We start from the raw sequence: 20,438 nt of genomic DNA, 5'->3' as shown, positions 1-20,438 counted from the left end.
GTTTTCTCTTTTCTATCTATGACATTTTATATTCTTAAATGAAACCAAAGATATGCCTGACCCTCAGGGTGCTTGTAATAGAGACAAAGATATTCTGGTATGAAGCTTATCTCAATAGAATATAATAAATGCTGGAATAGAGGTGTACTCTAAGTGCCTAATGTCTGTAAGAGTAGGAGGAGGGTTGGATGTAGGGAAATATTTCTGGATGAGTTGACCTTATAGTAGAAGGACAGTTTGTTCAGATTCATCTCTTTTCAGATGTGAGACATTGGCAAGTTACAGCATATAGTTTCCTTAACCATAAGACAAACAAAACTTAGAATGTTGAATTAATATTACATTAAGTAACGTACAACACCTAATACAGTGTTTGACACACATTAGATACTTATTAGAAATGTTTATTTCTTTTCCTCCTTTGCCTTCTCTGCCATTCTTGCCCTGTTTCCAGTAGAAGTAAACTAGTGAGGAACAATGGAAAAGACATCACACACACAAAAGTGATCTTCACAAGGTTAAGAAATAACAAGTTGTGTTGGTTATCGAGCTCACGTAAAATATTGCTGTAATAGAAACCAGGAGATGAGACTGCAGTTGTGGGCATAGAATAGTAATGGGACATTTTATATACCTTTTGAAGAAGTTTGTGCTTCATTCTGCAGGCAATGTGAAATCATTGAAAGATTTGAAGCAAGAGAATTACATAGACTCTTATTCTGGATATTAATTTAAATTAATCAATACCATAGATATAAACAAATTAGTTACGATATAATAGGCCAAGTGGACAACGATTATGTTCTGGACTTGGTCAGAGATAGCACAGATGGAGAGTAGAGTAAACACTTGAGAAATATTTTTGAGAAAAAAGAAGTCATATTTAGTGCTATATGGAATTTTGGGCATGACAAAGTGTGATAAGGCAAAGAATGACTCTAGGTTTCTGGTTATGTGACATGAATGAGAATGTATCAATTGATACAGGGAAAGAGAAGGAGGAGGGAAGAGAAGAAATTTTACTCTAGTGGGAGTAAAATTGTTGGTCATGGTAAAGATATACTTAATTTTAAAAGAAACCACCAAGTAGTTTTTGAAAGTGAGTGAAATGTTACTTGAAAGGCAAATAAAGTAACAAAATCCAGAGTGGATAACAATGTGAATTTAAGGTTTATAATTTTATAGAATTTACTTTTTCCCCAAAAGAGCTTTATAGCTGTTTTAGAGAAATGCACTCTTTTTTTTCCAGTTTTCATGACATTAATATGTTTAACATAAAATTGTTGTTAATATTAAATAGCAATCTCAGCAGGCATCCAGTGCAATGACTTAATTTTAAAGATATGGAAACAGAGCAGATCAGTCATTAGCAAACATTTTTGCTTATTTTTTGATTTATGAGAAAGGCATAACTAATTAGACTTAAGGAATCAATAAATAAAAATCTACGTGACAAAAAAGAAGTGCTTTGACGGTTAAAAACTGTCAACACCATGAAAGCAGGAAACTAGTGTCTTATTCATGCATATACTCCCTTAACTACTACATTCTCTGGCAGAAATTCAAGAAATATTTCATTAATGAATACTCAGAAAAAATGCTTGAAGGTACGTGGGCATCTTACACACACACACACACACACACACACACACACTCCTCTTCCAAAATAATTACTTTTAGTGAACTGTGCTTTGGTGTGATACCGTAATCACATACTATAAAGATATTTATAGGAAAGACTTATGAAATTTGTCTTTGTCTTATTTTAGGGAATGTACTGATCAAGATAATGTACATTATATTACTGTATCTTCTTTATGAGAACCCTCAGAAGAATTCTCCTTTAATACCAAGGCAATTATACTTTTCTTGAGAAATTTGTTTCTTATACTATGAACATTGTATACCATGTAGATGACTAGATATCCTTTTTCACATTGGCTATTCAAAGTCTTAAATTTGTGACCACCAGCATAGCAATGTATGTTACAATATTGTTTTCATTTAATACTGGGCTTAATGTGGACTCAATAGGTACGTTCCTATTCTTGCTCTACTTTTGACCGAAACTGTATTGTCATATGGTATTCAGTCTAATAAATCACATCCTTTCTGAAACAAAGCAGATAAGAAAGAAAGGCAGGTAAGGTGGGAATGAGAAAGAAAAGTCCAGTGGTGGGCAGGCAGGCAAAAGCCAAATTAGAAGGAATAATAGAGATTAGCTAAGAGATATTCATCTAGCTCACTTCTTTAGATGCTTTAATCTATGATTTTGCATCAGATAACAGCTGAAGGAAACTATCCCAAAAACAGAGCCCCTCATGGATTCACTTTCACTGACTTGTTTTTTTATTGTTATATGCTTAGAATTTATTCAAGTCACCATACAATGACTCATCATATGAAATTCCCTTCTCAATGTTACAAAATGTTGAGGCCATTTTTCATAAATTACATAGTTTTATATTCTTTGTATCACAGGTCACAAATTAGTGACTCATTAGTGATCCATTAGCCGGATCCAGCCAGAGAACATTTAAAAAATATTTTATAATATTTGACCATATTATAATCAGAAAAATTAACAGACACACAATATACTTCCTCATTTTAGGGACCCATAGCAACAAAGGGGCAATGATGACAGGAGCTGTTGAGAACTCCTTCTGCCACCATGCCCAGCTAATTTTTGTATTTTTAGTAGAGATGGGGTTTCACCATCTTGGCCAGGCTGATCTTGAACTCCTGACCTCATGATCCACCCGCCTCGGCCCCCAAAGTGCTGGGATTACAGGCGTGAGCCACCGAGCCCGGCCAAGCACTCCTTTTAGGTGAGAATTGTCCACAGTCCCTGGGACTCTCTAAGGTTTTAAACCTGATGAATTCACTTACATTCCCTGACAGGTTCCCATAACCATTTGCATTTTTGACCCTAGGTGTAATTTCTACTTGAGAAATTTATGTTAAAATGTATTGACAAGGTGAAGTTTGCCTCCAATGGGAAAGGAAGTGCTTTTTTTCTGGCATAAAGAGCCATATAGCCTCTTGGACTGACTACCAGGAAGCTCAATTACAAACGTGTACTCAACCATACATACCACCAGCACTATATATAGGTATTCTTTTAAAAAATTCCATCCATCATTATTTATATATTAATTTTGTAATATTTGCCTTTGTAGAAAAATACTTCAAATCCTTTTTGCAAAGACAGTGACTGTATTCTAATAACAGGAACCTTTATGTAAACGCTAATTAAGAATGAATCAAGGAAAAAAATGAGAAAATAGTGTTGCATTACCAGAATATTTCATCAGGGGATTAATTTAAGTCTTTAGCTACCAACACATAATACTAATAGGTGGAAAAATAGGAGAATTTGAGCTCAGTTACTGTTCATATAATGATTGCCACTAAATATTTTTAAGATATTTATAAGATACCTAATAAGAGCAATTTTCAATAATGTACTTTACCTAAATATTACAGCAAAGCAGATTTTCAAGTAAGAATTTAGCAAACAATCATAATTGCAGTTAATTTTTTACATAAAATCAGAGATTAGACTGTTCCATTTTAATATTAATGACTGAATATTCTGCCATGTGGCTAATATTTAAGACTATGTAATTAAAAATGATATATAGAAAAGCAGCATTCAATAAATTTAGTATATGCAAAAAAATAGCTTTAATCTAAACTTCCTTTTGATTTTAAATTTCATAAGGGAACTTTGTGAGGTTTTATAACTGATTTTTCTATAGGACTGTACATAACACTTGCTAAATACTCTAATTTATTTGTAGATTATTTCAAATTTTATACATAAAAAGTGTTTCATTCACTAAATCATTCCTGCTTTACTGCAGTGGCTAGGACCTCCACTACAATGTTGGGTAGCATTCATGAAAATGGGCAGCCTTGCTTGGTTCCCTATCTCAAAGAGAAAAATGGCAAGTTTTACTGCTAATTATGATACTTGCTGTAGGGTTTTTGGTAGATATCCTTTTTCAGATTAAAAATGTTCCTGTTTCTAATTTGCCAAGAGTAAACATGTACAAATATTGAATTTTATCAATTCTTCACCACAACACTTTACCTTTGGTCTGTTGTTAATGTAATTCATTGCTTTTCTCATGTTAAAGCACTTCTTTCAATCTAGACTAACTTCAACTTGATCATGGCAGCTTTTCTTTACACTGTGGTATTTGATTTGCTCGTATTAGAATTTTGCTATCTATGTGAATAAATGACATGGTCCTATGATTTTATTTTGGCGTTATGCTATACCAGCCTCGTGAGGAATGTTCCCTTATAATTTTTGGTTATGGCAGATGCATTCTTAATATCAGAGTAACTACTTTTTAATGATATATGTTATTTGTTTAGTTTCTATTTCAACATTTAATGGTTCTTTTCTCCGGTTAATGAAATTTTTCTTATTTTCTGTATCTCTCAAGATAGAAATAACTGAAATAGTATTTGTTATCCTTTATATTGTTTTCACGTATATAAAAATAAATGCACCATACTGCCACTTTTTGTTCCCATTTGGTTTCTGACCTTAAAATACAGTTAATTTTTCAAGAAAAAGAATAATATTTCAAGAGGCTTTTCTCTGGAAACACTTCTTTATGTAACCACAAACAATATTTAATGAAAGGATGTTTTTACTTGCCAATGGTAGGCTTGAGTAGTTAACACAATTCTATCCATCTATCTGCCTATCTATCTATCTATCCATCCATCTATCATCTATCTATAATTGGTGTTTTCTTAATGTTTCAGTTTTACAAGATTAAGGGTTTCTATTAATTTGTCTTCTAACCCCGAAGAGATGCATAGTATTTTAACAGAGCGGAAAAACTAAATCCTATCTAATATCTTTTTTAAAAATTGTGGCATGCTACTCTTTTACGTGACTGTGTTCAAACATAAAAATTTCTAAAGTTTACTACATGCATTTCAGCTGAATTTCTTCCAAATATATTTTCCTTTTTTTTTGTATTTGACATTTTCAAGGCAATTTCAGGGCAAAATTTGTATTATATTAGACTCTATTATCAAATTAACACAACTACAGTGTTTTGATAATGGCTTTTGGTAAAACTCAAAAGCACTTTTATACAATAACATAATTGTAATCATTTATTCTAAATATAATTGAGTAGCTCATAATTCTTATTGTGTTGCTGATAGTGATCTTTGCTCAGATTTTTAACCTATTATTTTTAAAAACAAAAACACAAAAGCATAATACAGTCATATACCATAAGTTGAATTGTAAGCAGTTTTATCTTAGTAGAGGGCATCATTCTCTTCTATCATAAAATATTTATATGGGGTTTAGCTTCTAAAGATTTTTTGACTTTATGGTAAAATTTATGGGTAATTTAATGTAACCTGAGAAACCTGAAATTCAGTATCTTTTAAATGAAATATAGAATATCCAATATAAAAGTGCCATTATGTTTTGATTTCAATAAATTGTAGATGTATGACTATTTTTGCTCATTAGCCCTTACTTTGTCTGATACCGTAAGTAGTAATAACAACTAAAAAAGCTAATCACTTTGAAAAAATGTTCCTCCCTTCATTGATAGTTGGAATATAACAGCGCTACTACTCAGTTCTTTGATTTGACTAAGCATGAATGAGTCTCTATAAGGTAATTAAGCCAAAATAGTACCTAAATTCTCAAGGATAATAATCTGGCAACAAACCCACAATAATATTTAGCCTTTATGTGAATATACAACAACATAGTATAAAATTTAATTTGGAGTACATTTTTTTAAAGACTAAAAATGTTAGTATAATTTTTAAATTTTATTAATATTTTAATATTTAAAAAGTAATGCTTTGAGCCATAAAGCCTTTTTGCTTGTGGCTACATCAAGTTTTCATTTAGAAATTATAAATATTTAAAAAATAACTGAAATCTTGCTGGTTGTAAATTATTGCTTTTCTTCAACTATGGTATGTGACAGTGTAATTCAAATTTTAAATATAGATTTTTAAAGACTGTTTCTGTAAGCACTGTAGAGTTTAGGAACAGTCATGTTTAAACTGGCTAACTGTGGTCAGTTTGAAAAAGTGCATGAACTTGGTAAGTTCTCTACTGGTTTGTTACTTTGCTGTTTTAGAAGATTAATTTCCTAACGGATGTTGGAGCTAATATATGATTATACCCAAAGAAGAAAAAAAATAGAAAAACAGCTCTCAAATGAAAAAAATAAAAACTTTGTGTGCATGTATGTGTGTATATTAACCTAACACAAGTTTATAGATTTAAAAAGTATGTGCAGTTAACGATATCCACTTTGTAAGTGCTGCATATCTCAAAAGAGAAAACATATAAAGAACGATGACTGGATACTCCTTTTCATTTGTTAATCGGAAATCAAATAAGACATTTCATAAAGAGAAATGATAGACTTTAATATCTAAAATACAAGGTATTTCATCTATGTTTTTATTAGGTAAAAATTAACCATTCCATATAACAAAATAGTAATTTTAATTACAATCTTAAAACAGAAGGAAGTTAAACAACTCAAGTAAAGTTAATAACAGCAGTTTTTGACAATATTAGTCCTTAAAAGAAACAGTAAAATATTTGGTTTCTATAACAGTCAAAACAATTAGACTGATTAAACCATAAAAATTAATAACTTATAAAAGAATCCATTATGATTCATGCATTGTATGTATTATACCACTTTAAGTTATTATACTATATTGAATTCAAACGTATAGTTGTTTTGAATTAAGAAATAAATTCTTTGCTCTTATTTACTTGTTATCATAACAATTTAAACTGTGTTACAAATAAAATGGTAAAGGCAGTTGTAATAAATACCTGAGGAAGATTTTGAAAGTTTTCCTCTCTAAGAATTAACAGAATTATTAGAGTTATTTCCTAATGCAGTTGGCTCACCTTATTTGTAGGTTCTACATCCATGGCCAAGAAATTGCTGACTGAAACTCTGAAGATGTACAGACTCTTTTTTTTCATGTCATTATTCACTAACCAGTATAGTATAACAACTATTTACATAGCATTTACATTGTATTAAGTGTTATAAGTAATCTAGAGATGACTTAATGTATACAGGAGGATGTGCATAGATTATATGCAACTACTATGCCAGTTTATATCAGGGACTTGAGCATCTGCAGATTTTGGTATCTATAGGGGTAACTGGAACCAATCCCCCACTGTCACTGAGGGATGACTGTAATTATTTTATTAAAAAGGGAGAAAAAACCATATTAATATAATTATAAACTAGTAATTATGAGATCAGATGCCATTCTTCCATTGAGAATAACTTTTTGCAATGAAGACAGAATCTGCTTTATCTTACTCTGAAATCTGTTACTGCTGGCTGGTTAGGGTAATGTGTTGAGGAATCACAACAAAGCTCAGAGATGAAGTATGCTGTGTGGATTTGCCATGTCTTTAATGGGAAAAAGAAAGTGGTGGTATCTGTGTTGAGAATATGCTAACCTTGTTTTTATAGATTTTCCCTTAATCTCACAACTATTTCCTAAAATTTACTTTCTGTCATGGTGGGTTCAAATACACAACGTACACAATGATAAAAACTCCTCTGTGGTAGATACTTCTCTAACAAAACTTTAATGAAATATGGTATATTATAAAAGATTATTAGGTGTGACATTTATAAATTATACCTAAAATAATATATTCTAGTTAAATGGACATAAGAAGAAAATCCACAGGTTGTATCTATATAGTGATTACCATGTAAGTGCTTGGTTATATCAAAATATCAGTATAGTGATTTATTCTTTTATTTTCCCCTAGAAAATGATTACTACTACTGTATTAATTTCCTAAGGCCTGATCATTCTCTGAGAAATGGCAAATTCCAAAATTTTAAATAAATTAAACATTAATAATGCCTCTTTTCAATAACATAATTTGTGTCAAAACCACTGTTTAAAAATAAAATAAATTTTGTCATCTGGTCTATTTTATAAAAAATCTGGTGCTAATTTTTGTTTCTGAATGGATGTCTTTATACTCAAGATTTATAGGCATTATTTTTTAGCATTATTCTATTGCTCTTCTTAATGGAACACCTAAGAAATAACATTTATGTAAAAGGATATATATTAATTTTTTACTATAGTTATAAACATTAACTGTAAGAATACAGTGCATTTTATTTAGTTTTTAAGGAGATTTATTTTTCGTACACCAGTGATCAATTTGTCACAATATGACAAGTTATTGATAACAAGTATTTTAACTTACAGGTATGATAAAAGTCTAACATTTACAAAATGGGGATATTACTATATAAAAAATTGAAAGTATTAGTTTTTATGTAAAATATTAGTTTCTTCATTCTGATACAGTGCTAAACTTAACGTAAAGCCAAACTTCAGGACCTACCCTAGACATAAAATAATTTTCATTTCCATGTCTCTAGAATCTAAAATGGTAAGTAAATTTTCTCTATTACTTTTCGTCAAAATAACTTAAAGTATTAAAAGACAACCTAATGACAGTAATAACATTTTTCTTTCCTAAAAAATATTTGGTATCTGATTTAAAGACATGAATAACACAATAGTAACAACTTAAAAATCGACAAGATATACTAGAAATGATATTTGGGCATCATATCTACATAATAATTGTGAAACAACTGTTTTCCTAATAACTGAGAAGCAATCAGTAACTTTTTCATAAAAGGACTTTCATAGCTTCTAAAATATGGAATTCAGCACTGTAAAGCAGAAACACTAAACATGTCAAAACACCTAGCATGGTATAGGTAACCACAAATCTGCAAATGACACACTGTGCTGTAGATAGCAGGCCTTCCTAACATAATTTGGTCATGGTAAGGTTTAATTTATGTAATTAAATTAAATAAAAAATAAGAGTATTAATTTAAAGCCATTTCAGGTTCACAGCAAAATTGAAAGGAAGGTACAGTGATTTTGTTATTCTTAAGAATTTCCTCATTATTGTAGAGTTATCCAGAGTCTAAATACTAAGACAATAAAGTTGACTAAATTATTTTAAAGATATGACATGAAGCATGTACATTATCTTTAAGGGGTTTTCTTTTTTTCTTCAATAGATATCCCAAATATACACACAATCCTATTTATTTGGGTCTAGGATGTAAATATAATTTAACTGTGTGCTAAGTGCTTTAGGTAACACAAGCATTTATCTATTGTAAAATGAAAATTCAATTGCCATCAAATCAGAATTTTGATTTCAGTCAGAACTGCAGTAAATTATGCCATAAGGAATATATTTGTATACATTTTGTCTCAGATATTTTCTCATGTGGTATTGTGAAGGGTAACAAGTATAATATTATCTGTAAAGAATTAAAAAAATATTTTTAAATATAACTAATAGTATATACTGATTTTGACAGTTTTCTTTCCAGAACTCAAAACGAAAGCTATTTTTAAAAATTAGGTGATTTTGATAACTATTAAACTTTAATCAATGCATTAAGAAACAGGCAGCTGGTGATCTAATGCATAAGTTGCTCTTTCCTTACTGTATTTTTCAGACCACTTGCGAGTCAGTTCTAGGTAAAGACCTGGTTTATGAGGACGGTAATCTAGGTACACTGTATTACTGGTTCTTTTGGGAACAGCTTTTTCAATCTGAGTTCCTTCATGCCACTCATTAAAAGAGGTGATAGAAATTAAGCTGGGGCGTGTCTGAAGCGCAGCACTCAGAGCAATTTCATAATACTTCCCATTGATTCGGTTCCGAGTGTTTTGCGTGTTCCATGGACGGATGCTGGTATCTATGTATCCTGGGCCCACACTTGGGATAAATATTAAGTTGTATTTATCACAAAATAATTTTAGGCTAGCCCAATTCTGATGTGATGAGCCATAAGTAAAGCCATTTGTGGCAAAATATGTGTAAATTCCATCAAAACCACTTTGAAGAATATCATACTTATGTTTTTCTTCTACCAGAAGGGCAATAAACAATCCATCATAAGGAGAATTGCGAATACTCCAAGACCCTGAGGTGGTTAACAGATTGGCCCATTTTTCAGGCTTGGTAATATAGGAATCATAGACATAAAACATAGGAAGAGCATTGCCAGTCTTCGTCTTGTACCTGTAAAAGGCCGGATGATTTCCATATCTAGAAAATAAGCATATATAAAAGTGAAATGAATATTCACAACTAATTTGCCACAGATAAAAACTGTTTATGTACTGAAAATGAAGGAATCAGTGCAGTTTGAGCACACTGCTCCATTTCTTAGGGGAATCAGTTGTGTAAGTGTAATAATTAAAAATGCATTTTTAATTTTACACATTAGAAAATGAGATACTGGATGCATTACCAAACAAGTATTAACCATCTCATATTGAGGTTTACAAACGATGACTAATGCCATAAAAAGCCTATGATTCTCTACATTATAAATAATACTCTACATAATACCTAAACTGCTTTTTTATCTATCAGTGATAAATGTTCTACTGTTGCTGACAAGTTTCTTTGTAAGACTATGGCATCTGTCACAGACTATTATCAGTAAAATTCTTTCAAAAAATGAAAACTGTATTAATAAATTCTTTTTGATCAGGCTAGATATAAATGAAAATATCAGCTCTGGGTCTACTGTGTTAAAAGAAGTAGTTCACTTTTAATAATCTGAACCTTCTTTTTAAAAAGATAAAGCTATATTCTGAAGGTTTAGAAAATAATGTCATTTTAAAATATCAAAACTACAGAAATCATAAATAGCCTATAAACCTGTAAAACAGTAAAAACAGCAATCTTCCAAAAAGAAAGTGAATTATAAGAAACTTCAGCAATGTTCCTCGAAATGATGGTGACATTCATTACAATAACAATTTAATTTTATTAAAAATGGAATAATCATAAATCATTCAAATCTCAAATATAATTTAATGTACTATTCTTAAAACAATAATTATCACTGGATAATATAACAATATTTATAAATATTGAAGAAACTCACTTGTCTATAATATACTTGACATTTTTGTACATGTTTTGATCATCTCGATTGCTATATGGTTCTATGTGAAAAGTAACCTAAAACAAACAATAAAATCAGTTAGGGGATAAATTATCTATAATGTAAAATTAGAAGTATATTTAATATATTTAATAAAGTAACTGATTTAATCACCTTAATTAAAGATGAATATTTATTGAACACAGAAACTACCAGAGAATTTTTACCAATAAAATTTACTGCTAAATAACATGCTAAACATTTTATATTATTATCTTGGTTAATCTTCACAACTCCCTAAGGTATTTCTGTTTTCTTAGTGAGGTAATCAAAGATACACAGAACCTTAAGAAAGGTTCAGTAAGTTGTTCCAGGTCACCCAGTTTGCTGGAGGTAATATTGATGATCTGAATTCTGAGTTCAAATGCTTAACTGCTGTGCAATGTTTCTTTTTATGTTTACTCCTTATAAAAATATGTTTCTTACATATTTGTATCCCATATAATATATATAGGAAATACTCTATATTCAGATATATGTTTCTTTTAGGAAAAAGACCAAAAAAATATGGTCCAGAAAAATCTGGATTTTTTTCAGGCATGTGACCATTAAGCTTAAATTTAAATAGAAGTCATTAGCAAAATTATTTACATATAAATTCTTCCATATCATTAAAACAGCATTTTACAAAATAATATACATTAACTTCTATTAAAGAATTTATAATGAAATCGCTTAAAAATAATATCCACTAGTGTTATAAAGGACATTTTTCATGATGCCTAGGTATTTATGGTTTGGATATCCCATACACACACACACACACCCCTACATAAATATATACACACACATACATACATTATATATATATATGTAAACATAGAGAGCAGTAATTACAAATATTTTTAAAATACTGTGCACAGACTAAAATTTTTTAACTTAAGGTTGGCTATACATAAATCAAGACAAACTAATTATGGCTAGTAAAACCATTCTGTATGCTACTTCTAACTAGTAAGGTAAAAAATACAGAAGATACTTAGATGACAATCTATTTCAGATTCATAAAACAAAGAATGAGGATTTTCACTTTTATTCCTAGTTTTACTGACTTACCAACATCAATTAAAAATCTTTATGGCAGTCTAATAAATGTATTGATACTGTTTTAATTTCACGTTTCAGGCTCTATGATGTATTTATGGAACTAGAGACTTCTATTGCAATATGAAACTCCTCTGTTTTCAATTACCCAATTAAAGCAAAATGTATTTTACATTAATCAGTGCTACTTGTTTTCACATAATTAATTTTAAAGTTAAATAATATTTAAAAAAATATAATTTTCTACTTTAAATGAGATTACAGTAATATTACAAAAATAAGTTTCTGTCATAAAAAACTAAGGTCAAATTAATTTTTGCAGCATATTGTTAGTATTGCCAGGGTAATAACTGCTAGGGCAGCTAGATTTCTCAATAACTTTGGTATTTGCTTTTTAAATTCAGTTGAAAGCAAATTGCCTAGTGTATAGGTATTTTCATACTATTACATAATGTTTCCTTGGGTAATTCTTCCTTCAGATACATCACTGTGTTTTCTAAATTTCCATTTTATACATAAAGGACACCATATTTAAGCAATATCCAACTTGAAATATCCTATATCAAAATGAATTTGCTTTTACAGCTGCAAACAACAAATAGGATGCTATTTTTGTAAAGCGCAGATCAATATATTTAAAGTAAATATAGTATTGATAAGTATAAAATATTTAAAATTTTCCCTCATGTATTTCTAATTTCTTACCTTATAATAAAATTACTTTGCAATTTTAATTAATGATGTGATCTAGTCTCCATCTCTCTATTCCATTTGGAAAAATCAATTAGATCAATGTTAAAATAAATTTTAAAATAACAGAATTCTATACATAAAATGAAATGTCTTTCTTATCTTTAAAGAATAAGAATATAAACATACCCTCATTTCATGTTTTTAATTTTGACCTTTCCTGTCTCTTCCCTACCCTGCATTTTAATAACTTTAATAAATAAATTTTAATAAAATGAACTTTTTTGAATGAAAATCTGATAATTTTCTCCTTCTCCAACTCCATTCTCTACCTTCACCCCTGCACACTCCCCTATCCCCTGCCACAACAAAATTGAGGTAGGTCTTCCTACTCCTATGTGGTGCCATAATACCTCATACTTTTCTCTTCCTGAAATTTACTTGTCTTTGTGTCTGACCTCCAGTAGATTACAAGGCATTTTAGGGACAGAGATAATACTTCATCCTTCTTCTTAATATTGTCAGCATCTGGGACTGTATCTGACACGTAGCAGGTGCTAAATGAATGAATGCATGCATAAATAAATGGACTAATGATTTTCATGCAAAAACAAACAACAGTTAAACTCTTAAGTCTGCCACTTATACTGGATTTAGGTAAGATTCCCAAAGTTTCTGCCATGAATTCACAATATTCATTTAACAAGGAAAAAGAAAAAGGAGAGGCCATGACTAATATAACATGTTTCAAATGTAGGTGAAAATCATTTAAAAAAGAATCACGGACATACTTATATTCATGTTTCACATGGTTGAAATCTGCATAAGCCTGAAAAGTAGATAAAATGACTCTAGAGCCATATGCAAAGAAATAATGGATGTTGATAAACCTAGTATAAGAAATGTGATTTCTGCATAAAGTAGAAAGAAAATATGCTACTTTAAAATAACATACTAAATTTATTAAAATGAAAGAAGATCACCAGGGCTGAGCTGGTTCTTTCCCCTATAATCCTAAGCAAAAAAAAAAAAAAAAAAAAAATCACTGAATCTGCCTAATTTTCTTTTACGTAGATGATTTAATTCAGTCAAGTTTTGATTAGATAATGCCATGTAACAACCCCACAATCTCAGTGGCTCTAAAAGACAAACATTTGCTTTTCGAACATAAAATCTATGAACTGGCTTATGATGGTTCTGCTCCAGGCTGGTTCAAATCAGCTCCATGTGTCCGTCATTCTGAGTCCTAGGCAGAAAGGGGCATGCTTTTCTCATAAAAGAGAATAGGAGCATAATCATGCAAGCACATAGTATACATTATCTCTTCTCACATCTCATCAGCCAAAGCAAGCCATAAGGCCAAACCCAACAACAATAGGGCAGGAAGTATACTTACTCTTTGCATGCAGGGGAAGGAAAACCAGATTATTTGCTAAACAATGACGGAATCTACCAAATATTTCTGTCATGTCTTACTCAAAAAATTGTTCCGTTGCTGTGTTCTTAATGGTGCAGGATATAGAGGAAGGAATCCAGCCCTGATTTTTACACTCTCTGCAAAACCAGCCTACTAAATGACAGTTATAAGTGCAACAGCCTTTGCTCTAGCAAACATGCAGACAAGTATACTTTAAAAGAAACTAAATCGCTTTGAAAAATCAAGATTTAAATTTTAGTTTCACTCATTTACACTTCCAAAAAAAAACCTAGTCACATTTGCTAAAGATAATGAAAAATAACTAAAGCACCAATCATTTCCTTTTCTTGCATGTTTGTTTATAATTTAAAAGGCACTTACTTAAAATAACTCTTGGTTGAAGTTAACAAATCAAAATTACAATTACAAAATATTTAATGACTAATATTAGTAAAAACATTATATAATCAAAATGAATGAACTATAACAAAAGCTTAACTGTGAGACGGATTCATTCCCTAAAAATTCTCCATCCATTTAGTATTTCCATGCTTTGAAGACTAGCAAGAAAAAAGAGATGTTACTAATGAACGCATTTTACATTTAAAAGTTTTAGATGTGGTCAGTTATGTGCATTGGAGGCTCCAATTTGTCAGCACACAATCTACAACATCATTAATCTTTTCCTATCAGATTGCCTTAGCACATTGAATAATTCTAGTAAGGTACTGTCATTCATTAATTAAAATTTTAAATTTTAATTAATTAAATTAAATTAAATTAAATTAAATTAAAATATTAAAATTTCCTTATATTAGCAAGAAAAGGGAAAGTTTTCCATTCTTTAAAAAAAGCAGGATTTACTGCATTTTATTGAATTAGGAAAAATGTCTGTTCCACAACAACAGAAATCATAGACAAATCCAATAAAACTATCTTATGGTTTCATTGTCATTGTACAAATGAAGGGGATAAGCCAAGAAGATCAAGGAACTAATATAAGATTCCAGAGCTACTCAGTTGGAACAAGCTCCAGTCTCATGATTCCAGGTCTATTCTTTGTCTATACATAGTTCCTCACCACACACGAGGCCAAGAAACTGTTCTAAAAATTTTGGAAAACATTAGTCTATCGTGTTCCAAGTTTTTCTGATCATTAGATATAAAATTCCTAGCACAGAGAGATCAAGTATGCTGGCAACATTAAATAGGCAATTAGTGGTCGAGCTCTTTGCCACACTCTCCTTCTCTACACAGACACTTTAAACAGGAGAAAAAGCCAACCAATCCTCATATAACATTTTCATTTTCTCTTTCAAAACTTCCTGAAAGTACTAAAATAGCCAGTTTCTTGAGCTCCCATCTTCCAGGATTTTGGCAGGGCCTGGACAGAAAAGCAGCTCTTGGGCTTGTTTTGTGGAAGATAAATCAATCACTTACCCAACCTCAGCCTGGGCACCAGAACCTGGAGGCTTGCCTATTTGCAGATTTCAAATGCCAATAAGAACTCACTGAAAGGCACCAAGGGACACGGCAGGTGACAGCTCTTGCTAGACAGCTAATTTGAGAGATGCTGTCTTAATAGTTTCAGGATAGTAAATCAGAAAGAAGAGGCAGCTTTATGGACAGAAATAAAAAAATGCTTGCCTATTTAGCTCTTTCTCACTCCCTAGAGTTCCATTTCTATTCTCCAATAACTACTCAATCTCTAGGCTGCAAAAGGAAAGTTAAGACAAAACTAATGTTTCATATTTTTATTTGAAATGAAATATTTCAACAGTGGTCCATAACATATCTTACAATTGGTCCATACCTTATATGGACCAAGATATGGTCCATAACATATCTTACAAGTGGTCCAAACATATCAATTACCAGTATTGGACAAACCAGATTGTCCTCCATTAGAATAGAACTGCAAGAAGTTACAGAGCAAATAAAAAGCTTCAGCAAATTTTAAGAGTGGTTGCAATCTCAGAACTCAGAGTAAGTGGTCTCTAGTTAAAAGAACCTACATCACTTTTTTTTTTTTTTTTTGAGATAGACTCTCACTCTGTCGCCCAGGCTGGAGTGCAGTGGCACCAATCTCAGCTCACTGCAATCTCTGCCTCCCAGGTTCAAGCGATTCTCGTGCCTCAGCCTCCTGAGTAGTAGCTGGGACTACAGGTGTAGTATATCCATCAGATATAGTGTTTGAAATAAGATACTGAGAGACACCCTTTATCAAGCTAAAGAACTTTGGTTACTAAGGACTTCATTAACAATGAATTTTTATTTCCTAAAATTTTCAGTATCTGTTAAGATAACCATGTTTTACCTTCTTTAAATAATCAATGAAGTTTTATTTACTTAGTGCTTACTCTCTGCCAGACAGGAATCTATGTTTTACATATATTATCTAATATAATCTTTATAACCACTCTGTGTGTAAGGAAGGTTGTGTTGCTATTTCTATTTTAGAGATGAAGAAGCTTGAGACACGAGTCATTTATAAAGCTGCAAGGTGGTTGAGCCAGGATTGAATGCAGACCTGAATTTAGATTCAGATTTCATATGATTGGAACCATTCTTAAATCCTTGCTAATAAACACTTCTTACCAAAATTCCCTCTAGGAATTTTGAATCTATTTTCATTGGTAAGATTAGTCTGTCTCTTTCTTGTTCTATCCTTTCTTAGTTTTAAATAAAAATTGTGCTATTGTGGAATAAATTTGGAAGTTTTCTGTGGTTGCCATTCTTCAAGATGGCCCCCCTGATACCCATCTCCTGGTATTCATAACTTTGCAGTTCCCTCCCACATTGTGCCGTGGTTGTTTTATCAGTAGATAAAACAACAGAATGGGACAGAAGTGATAACACGTCATTGCCAAGATTTATGTCAAAAAACAAAACAAACAAAAAAACCCTGTAGCCCCTATATTAGACTCTCTCTCAGATCTTTCACTCTAGTGAAGCCGGAGGCCCATATATAGAAGTACAGAGTCTCCAGTTCACCTGCTGCAAAGAACTGAGGTCTGTCATCCACCACATGAGAAAGTTTGTTAGTGGATCCTCCAGCCTCAGATGACTACAGCACTAGCCAATAGCTTGCCTGTAACCTCCTTGAGAGACCCTGAACCAGACACTCCCAAATAAGCCACTTCCAGACGCTTGACCCTTAGAAACTGTGTGAGGTAACAAATGTTTATTGTTTTAAGCTACCAAGTTTTGGAATAATTTGTTATGCAGCAATAGATAGTAAGTATACTTGACACTGTATTTCAGTTATCATAAAAATCAACTATTCTGAATACAACTGAGAGGTAAACCTGATACTTTGGGGAAGACATTTGTTCAATTATCTGTTATATGTTTTTTTCTAGGATAGTCAATTCAGATTCTTTAAACCTCTTTCTGCACCAAAAAAAAATTAATTTTAGTATTTTCCTATAAAACTACCATAGAAATTTTAAATAGACTGATATAAAATCTTAAACTCTCTTCTGAAACTATAGGTATATTTCTTTTTAATTTTTGCTGATATGTTTTCTCAATTTCTTTTCTTTTTTAATCTCACCAATGGCTTGCCTATTGTTTTTTCCCCAAAAGTGGACAATAGTAAAGATTAATTTATCCAGACTACTGATTTTGAAGGACTTGTATACTATTTAATTAATTTCACACTTCATCTATCATAGTTCTTTCTTCTACTATGTCTTATTATTTAGGTCCCATTGGTATTGATAATGCAATAATCTCAGTGCTATTTATATCACTTAAATTTCAGAGTTATTCTCAATTATGTTATTAAAATTTTAATAATTTTATACTTTCTAAATGGTTTGGACTTAATTATTAACATTCAATGGTACTGAATGTGGTCAGAGAATGCAGACTCTATTGTTATAATTTTTATGAATTTATTAGAATTAATGTTGCTACCTAAATACATGACCAATTTTTAAAAAGTATCTTTGGATATTAAAAACAGTGCTTATTTACTTGCTATTCAGTATAAAATTTTCTTTTGTAGTGCTATTTAAATCCTTTTAACCATTACTCCTATTTGTTTCCATGATTCATTAATTTCTAAAAGAAATAAAATCTTAGACTGTCAGAAGTGTTCCCTCATTTGCAATACACCTTAATTTCTGCATCAAATATACTTGATCTTTCCGCTGTATTCTATATTTACACAGGTGTGTATGTGTATGCACGTTAAATAAGGTTTCAATGAAAATCGGATTTTGAAAAATATTTGAGCAAGTTTATTTTTTAACTACTTTATAAATATGCAAAGTTACATGGTTAATACTTGTTTTTAGATTTTTGACATCTAAGATATTTAGACATATAAATCTTCACTACTATATTATCTTCACAAAAGAACCTTTCAATCCCTTTCTACTATAAAAAAATATAAAACATTAGAAACATAGTAAAGAATCTCTAAAATATAATTTAGATAAGATTGAAATTCCTATTAATTATAGAAATTTTCTTTATGAAATATAGTATTTAAAAGATTCTAAGTCATTATCATTTTTAATTAAAATTACTATTTCAAAAATTGTTATTACTCTCCTCTTGTCCAAATGAATTAACTTATGTATAGCTTGAAAATAAAATAAAATACCTTTAGGTTATATTTATGAGCTTTATCCAAAATAGTGGGTACCAAGTTATCAGTAGGTTCTCCATTTTCATCATTTACATCAGGTGGGTACCAAGAGAGGGCTAGTACACCTAATAGAAAAGACCAAAAAGAAAGGGAAAAGACAAGAACATGAATGCAGATTTTCTTAAAAAGGCATAGTAAGTACCAAAGAGTTAACTATAAAAGAACATATTTATACCAGGTGGTTTTGTTAAGTTCCTTCAGAATACATATGGCTATTTGATCACTTTGTCAATATTTATGACCTCTTTATCAGGCATTAATAAGCTTTTGTAAAAGTGAACAGACTTTACATTTTAGAGTAAGTTTTAGGTTTACATAAAAATAGCAAAGAAAATATGGAGTTCTCATATACTCTTCCTCCTACCTGCCCCTACCCTCCACATGGTTTCTCCTATAATTAACATCTTTCATTTGCTACAATTGATGACCCAATATTGAAAGATTTTTATTCACTAAAGTCCATAGTTTACATCAGGGTTGACACTTTGTGTTGTACAGTTCGACAGGTTTTGACAAATCTATTATACCATATGCCCTCCATTAGAGTAGCTGAAAAACTAGTTTTACCAGCTCTATAAACCTCCTGTGCTATACTGATTCATCCCCGTTCCCTCTCCCTCTCACCCCTGGCAATAACTAAGCTTTTTGCTGCCTATAATTTTGCCTTTTCCAGAAGGTCATATAGTTGGAATTACAAAGTATGTAGCTTTTTAGAACTGGCTTCATTCATTTAGCAACTTGAATTTTTAGGTTCCTTCATAACTTTTCATAACTTGATAGCTCATTTCTTTTTACTGCTGCATAATATGCCATTGTATTTATGTTTATACATTCACCTAATGAAGGACATCTTGGTTGCTTCCAATTTTTGCCCATTATGAATAAAACTGCTATAAACATTTATATGCTGTTTTTGTGTAGATCAATACCTTTTAACAGAAGATTCTAACATAGTAAAATAATTACTGTTCCTCTCTGTAGTGCCTGCCTACTTATTTTTGAACTGATAAATTATGTGTTAGAAGCATAAATTACATGGAAATCACTAACTGGAGACAGAATATTTAAGATGAATTAATTCAAAGCCTCATTACATATACAAAGAAATGGACAGTCATTAGAAAGATTGCACAAATTTCTAGATAAATAAACAGACTCTTTAAGGCAGAGAAATAAATAATAATGGTACCAAAAGAGAAGCATATGGAAATTAAGAAATTGAAGGTAAGAAACTGCTGGAGAACTAAATTTTAAGACCTAAGTTTTGTGCTAGCCACCATGTACAAATAACTAAGTCCCATCTAGGACAACAAAATCAAAGTTAATGGAAAAATAATCCTTATATCCCCTATCCACTCTGAAAATAAGAGTGGCAACTAGAACAAAACATAGAAAAAATAACCTATAACATATGAGGCTTTAGGGAAACTCTGGCTAGCCACAGGAAGGCGTATCCTAGAAAGAAATGCTGGTGAGAAAAGTGTCTGGAGACAATCCAAAATTTTATAAGCGATCACTTACAATCTTGTAAGATTACTAGCCCAGC

General features: G+C 31.0%; 1 protein-coding gene across 2 annotated transcripts in view; it reads right to left on the bottom strand.

Annotated features, from left to right (window-relative positions):
• Nucleotides 1-6,452: 6,452 nt before the first annotated feature.
• Nucleotides 6,453-20,438, bottom strand: part of MANEA (mannosidase endo-alpha) — a 31,840-nt gene continuing 17,854 nt past the window's right edge. For both annotated transcript variants that reach the window (XM_527453.8, XM_009451681.3), the window contains exons 3-5: nt 18,848-18,957; nt 11,022-11,098; nt 6,453-10,171 (exon numbers count right to left, since the gene is read on the bottom strand). In XM_527453.8, coding sequence (XP_527453.4) covers nt 9,514-10,171; nt 11,022-11,098; nt 18,848-18,957 — 845 coding nt within the window. In that variant the 3' untranslated portion in view covers nt 6,453-9,513. The remainder of the gene's footprint in view (nt 10,172-11,021; nt 11,099-18,847; nt 18,958-20,438) is intronic.

This window comes from Pan troglodytes, chromosome 5, assembly GCF_028858775.2.
Source record: "Pan troglodytes isolate AG18354 chromosome 5, NHGRI_mPanTro3-v2.0_pri, whole genome shotgun sequence".
In the NCBI taxonomy this organism is placed as follows: domain Eukaryota; kingdom Metazoa; phylum Chordata; class Mammalia; order Primates; family Hominidae; genus Pan; species Pan troglodytes.
Note: the sequence above shows the minus strand (reverse complement) of the source record. Positions and strands in the feature narration are given on the sequence as shown.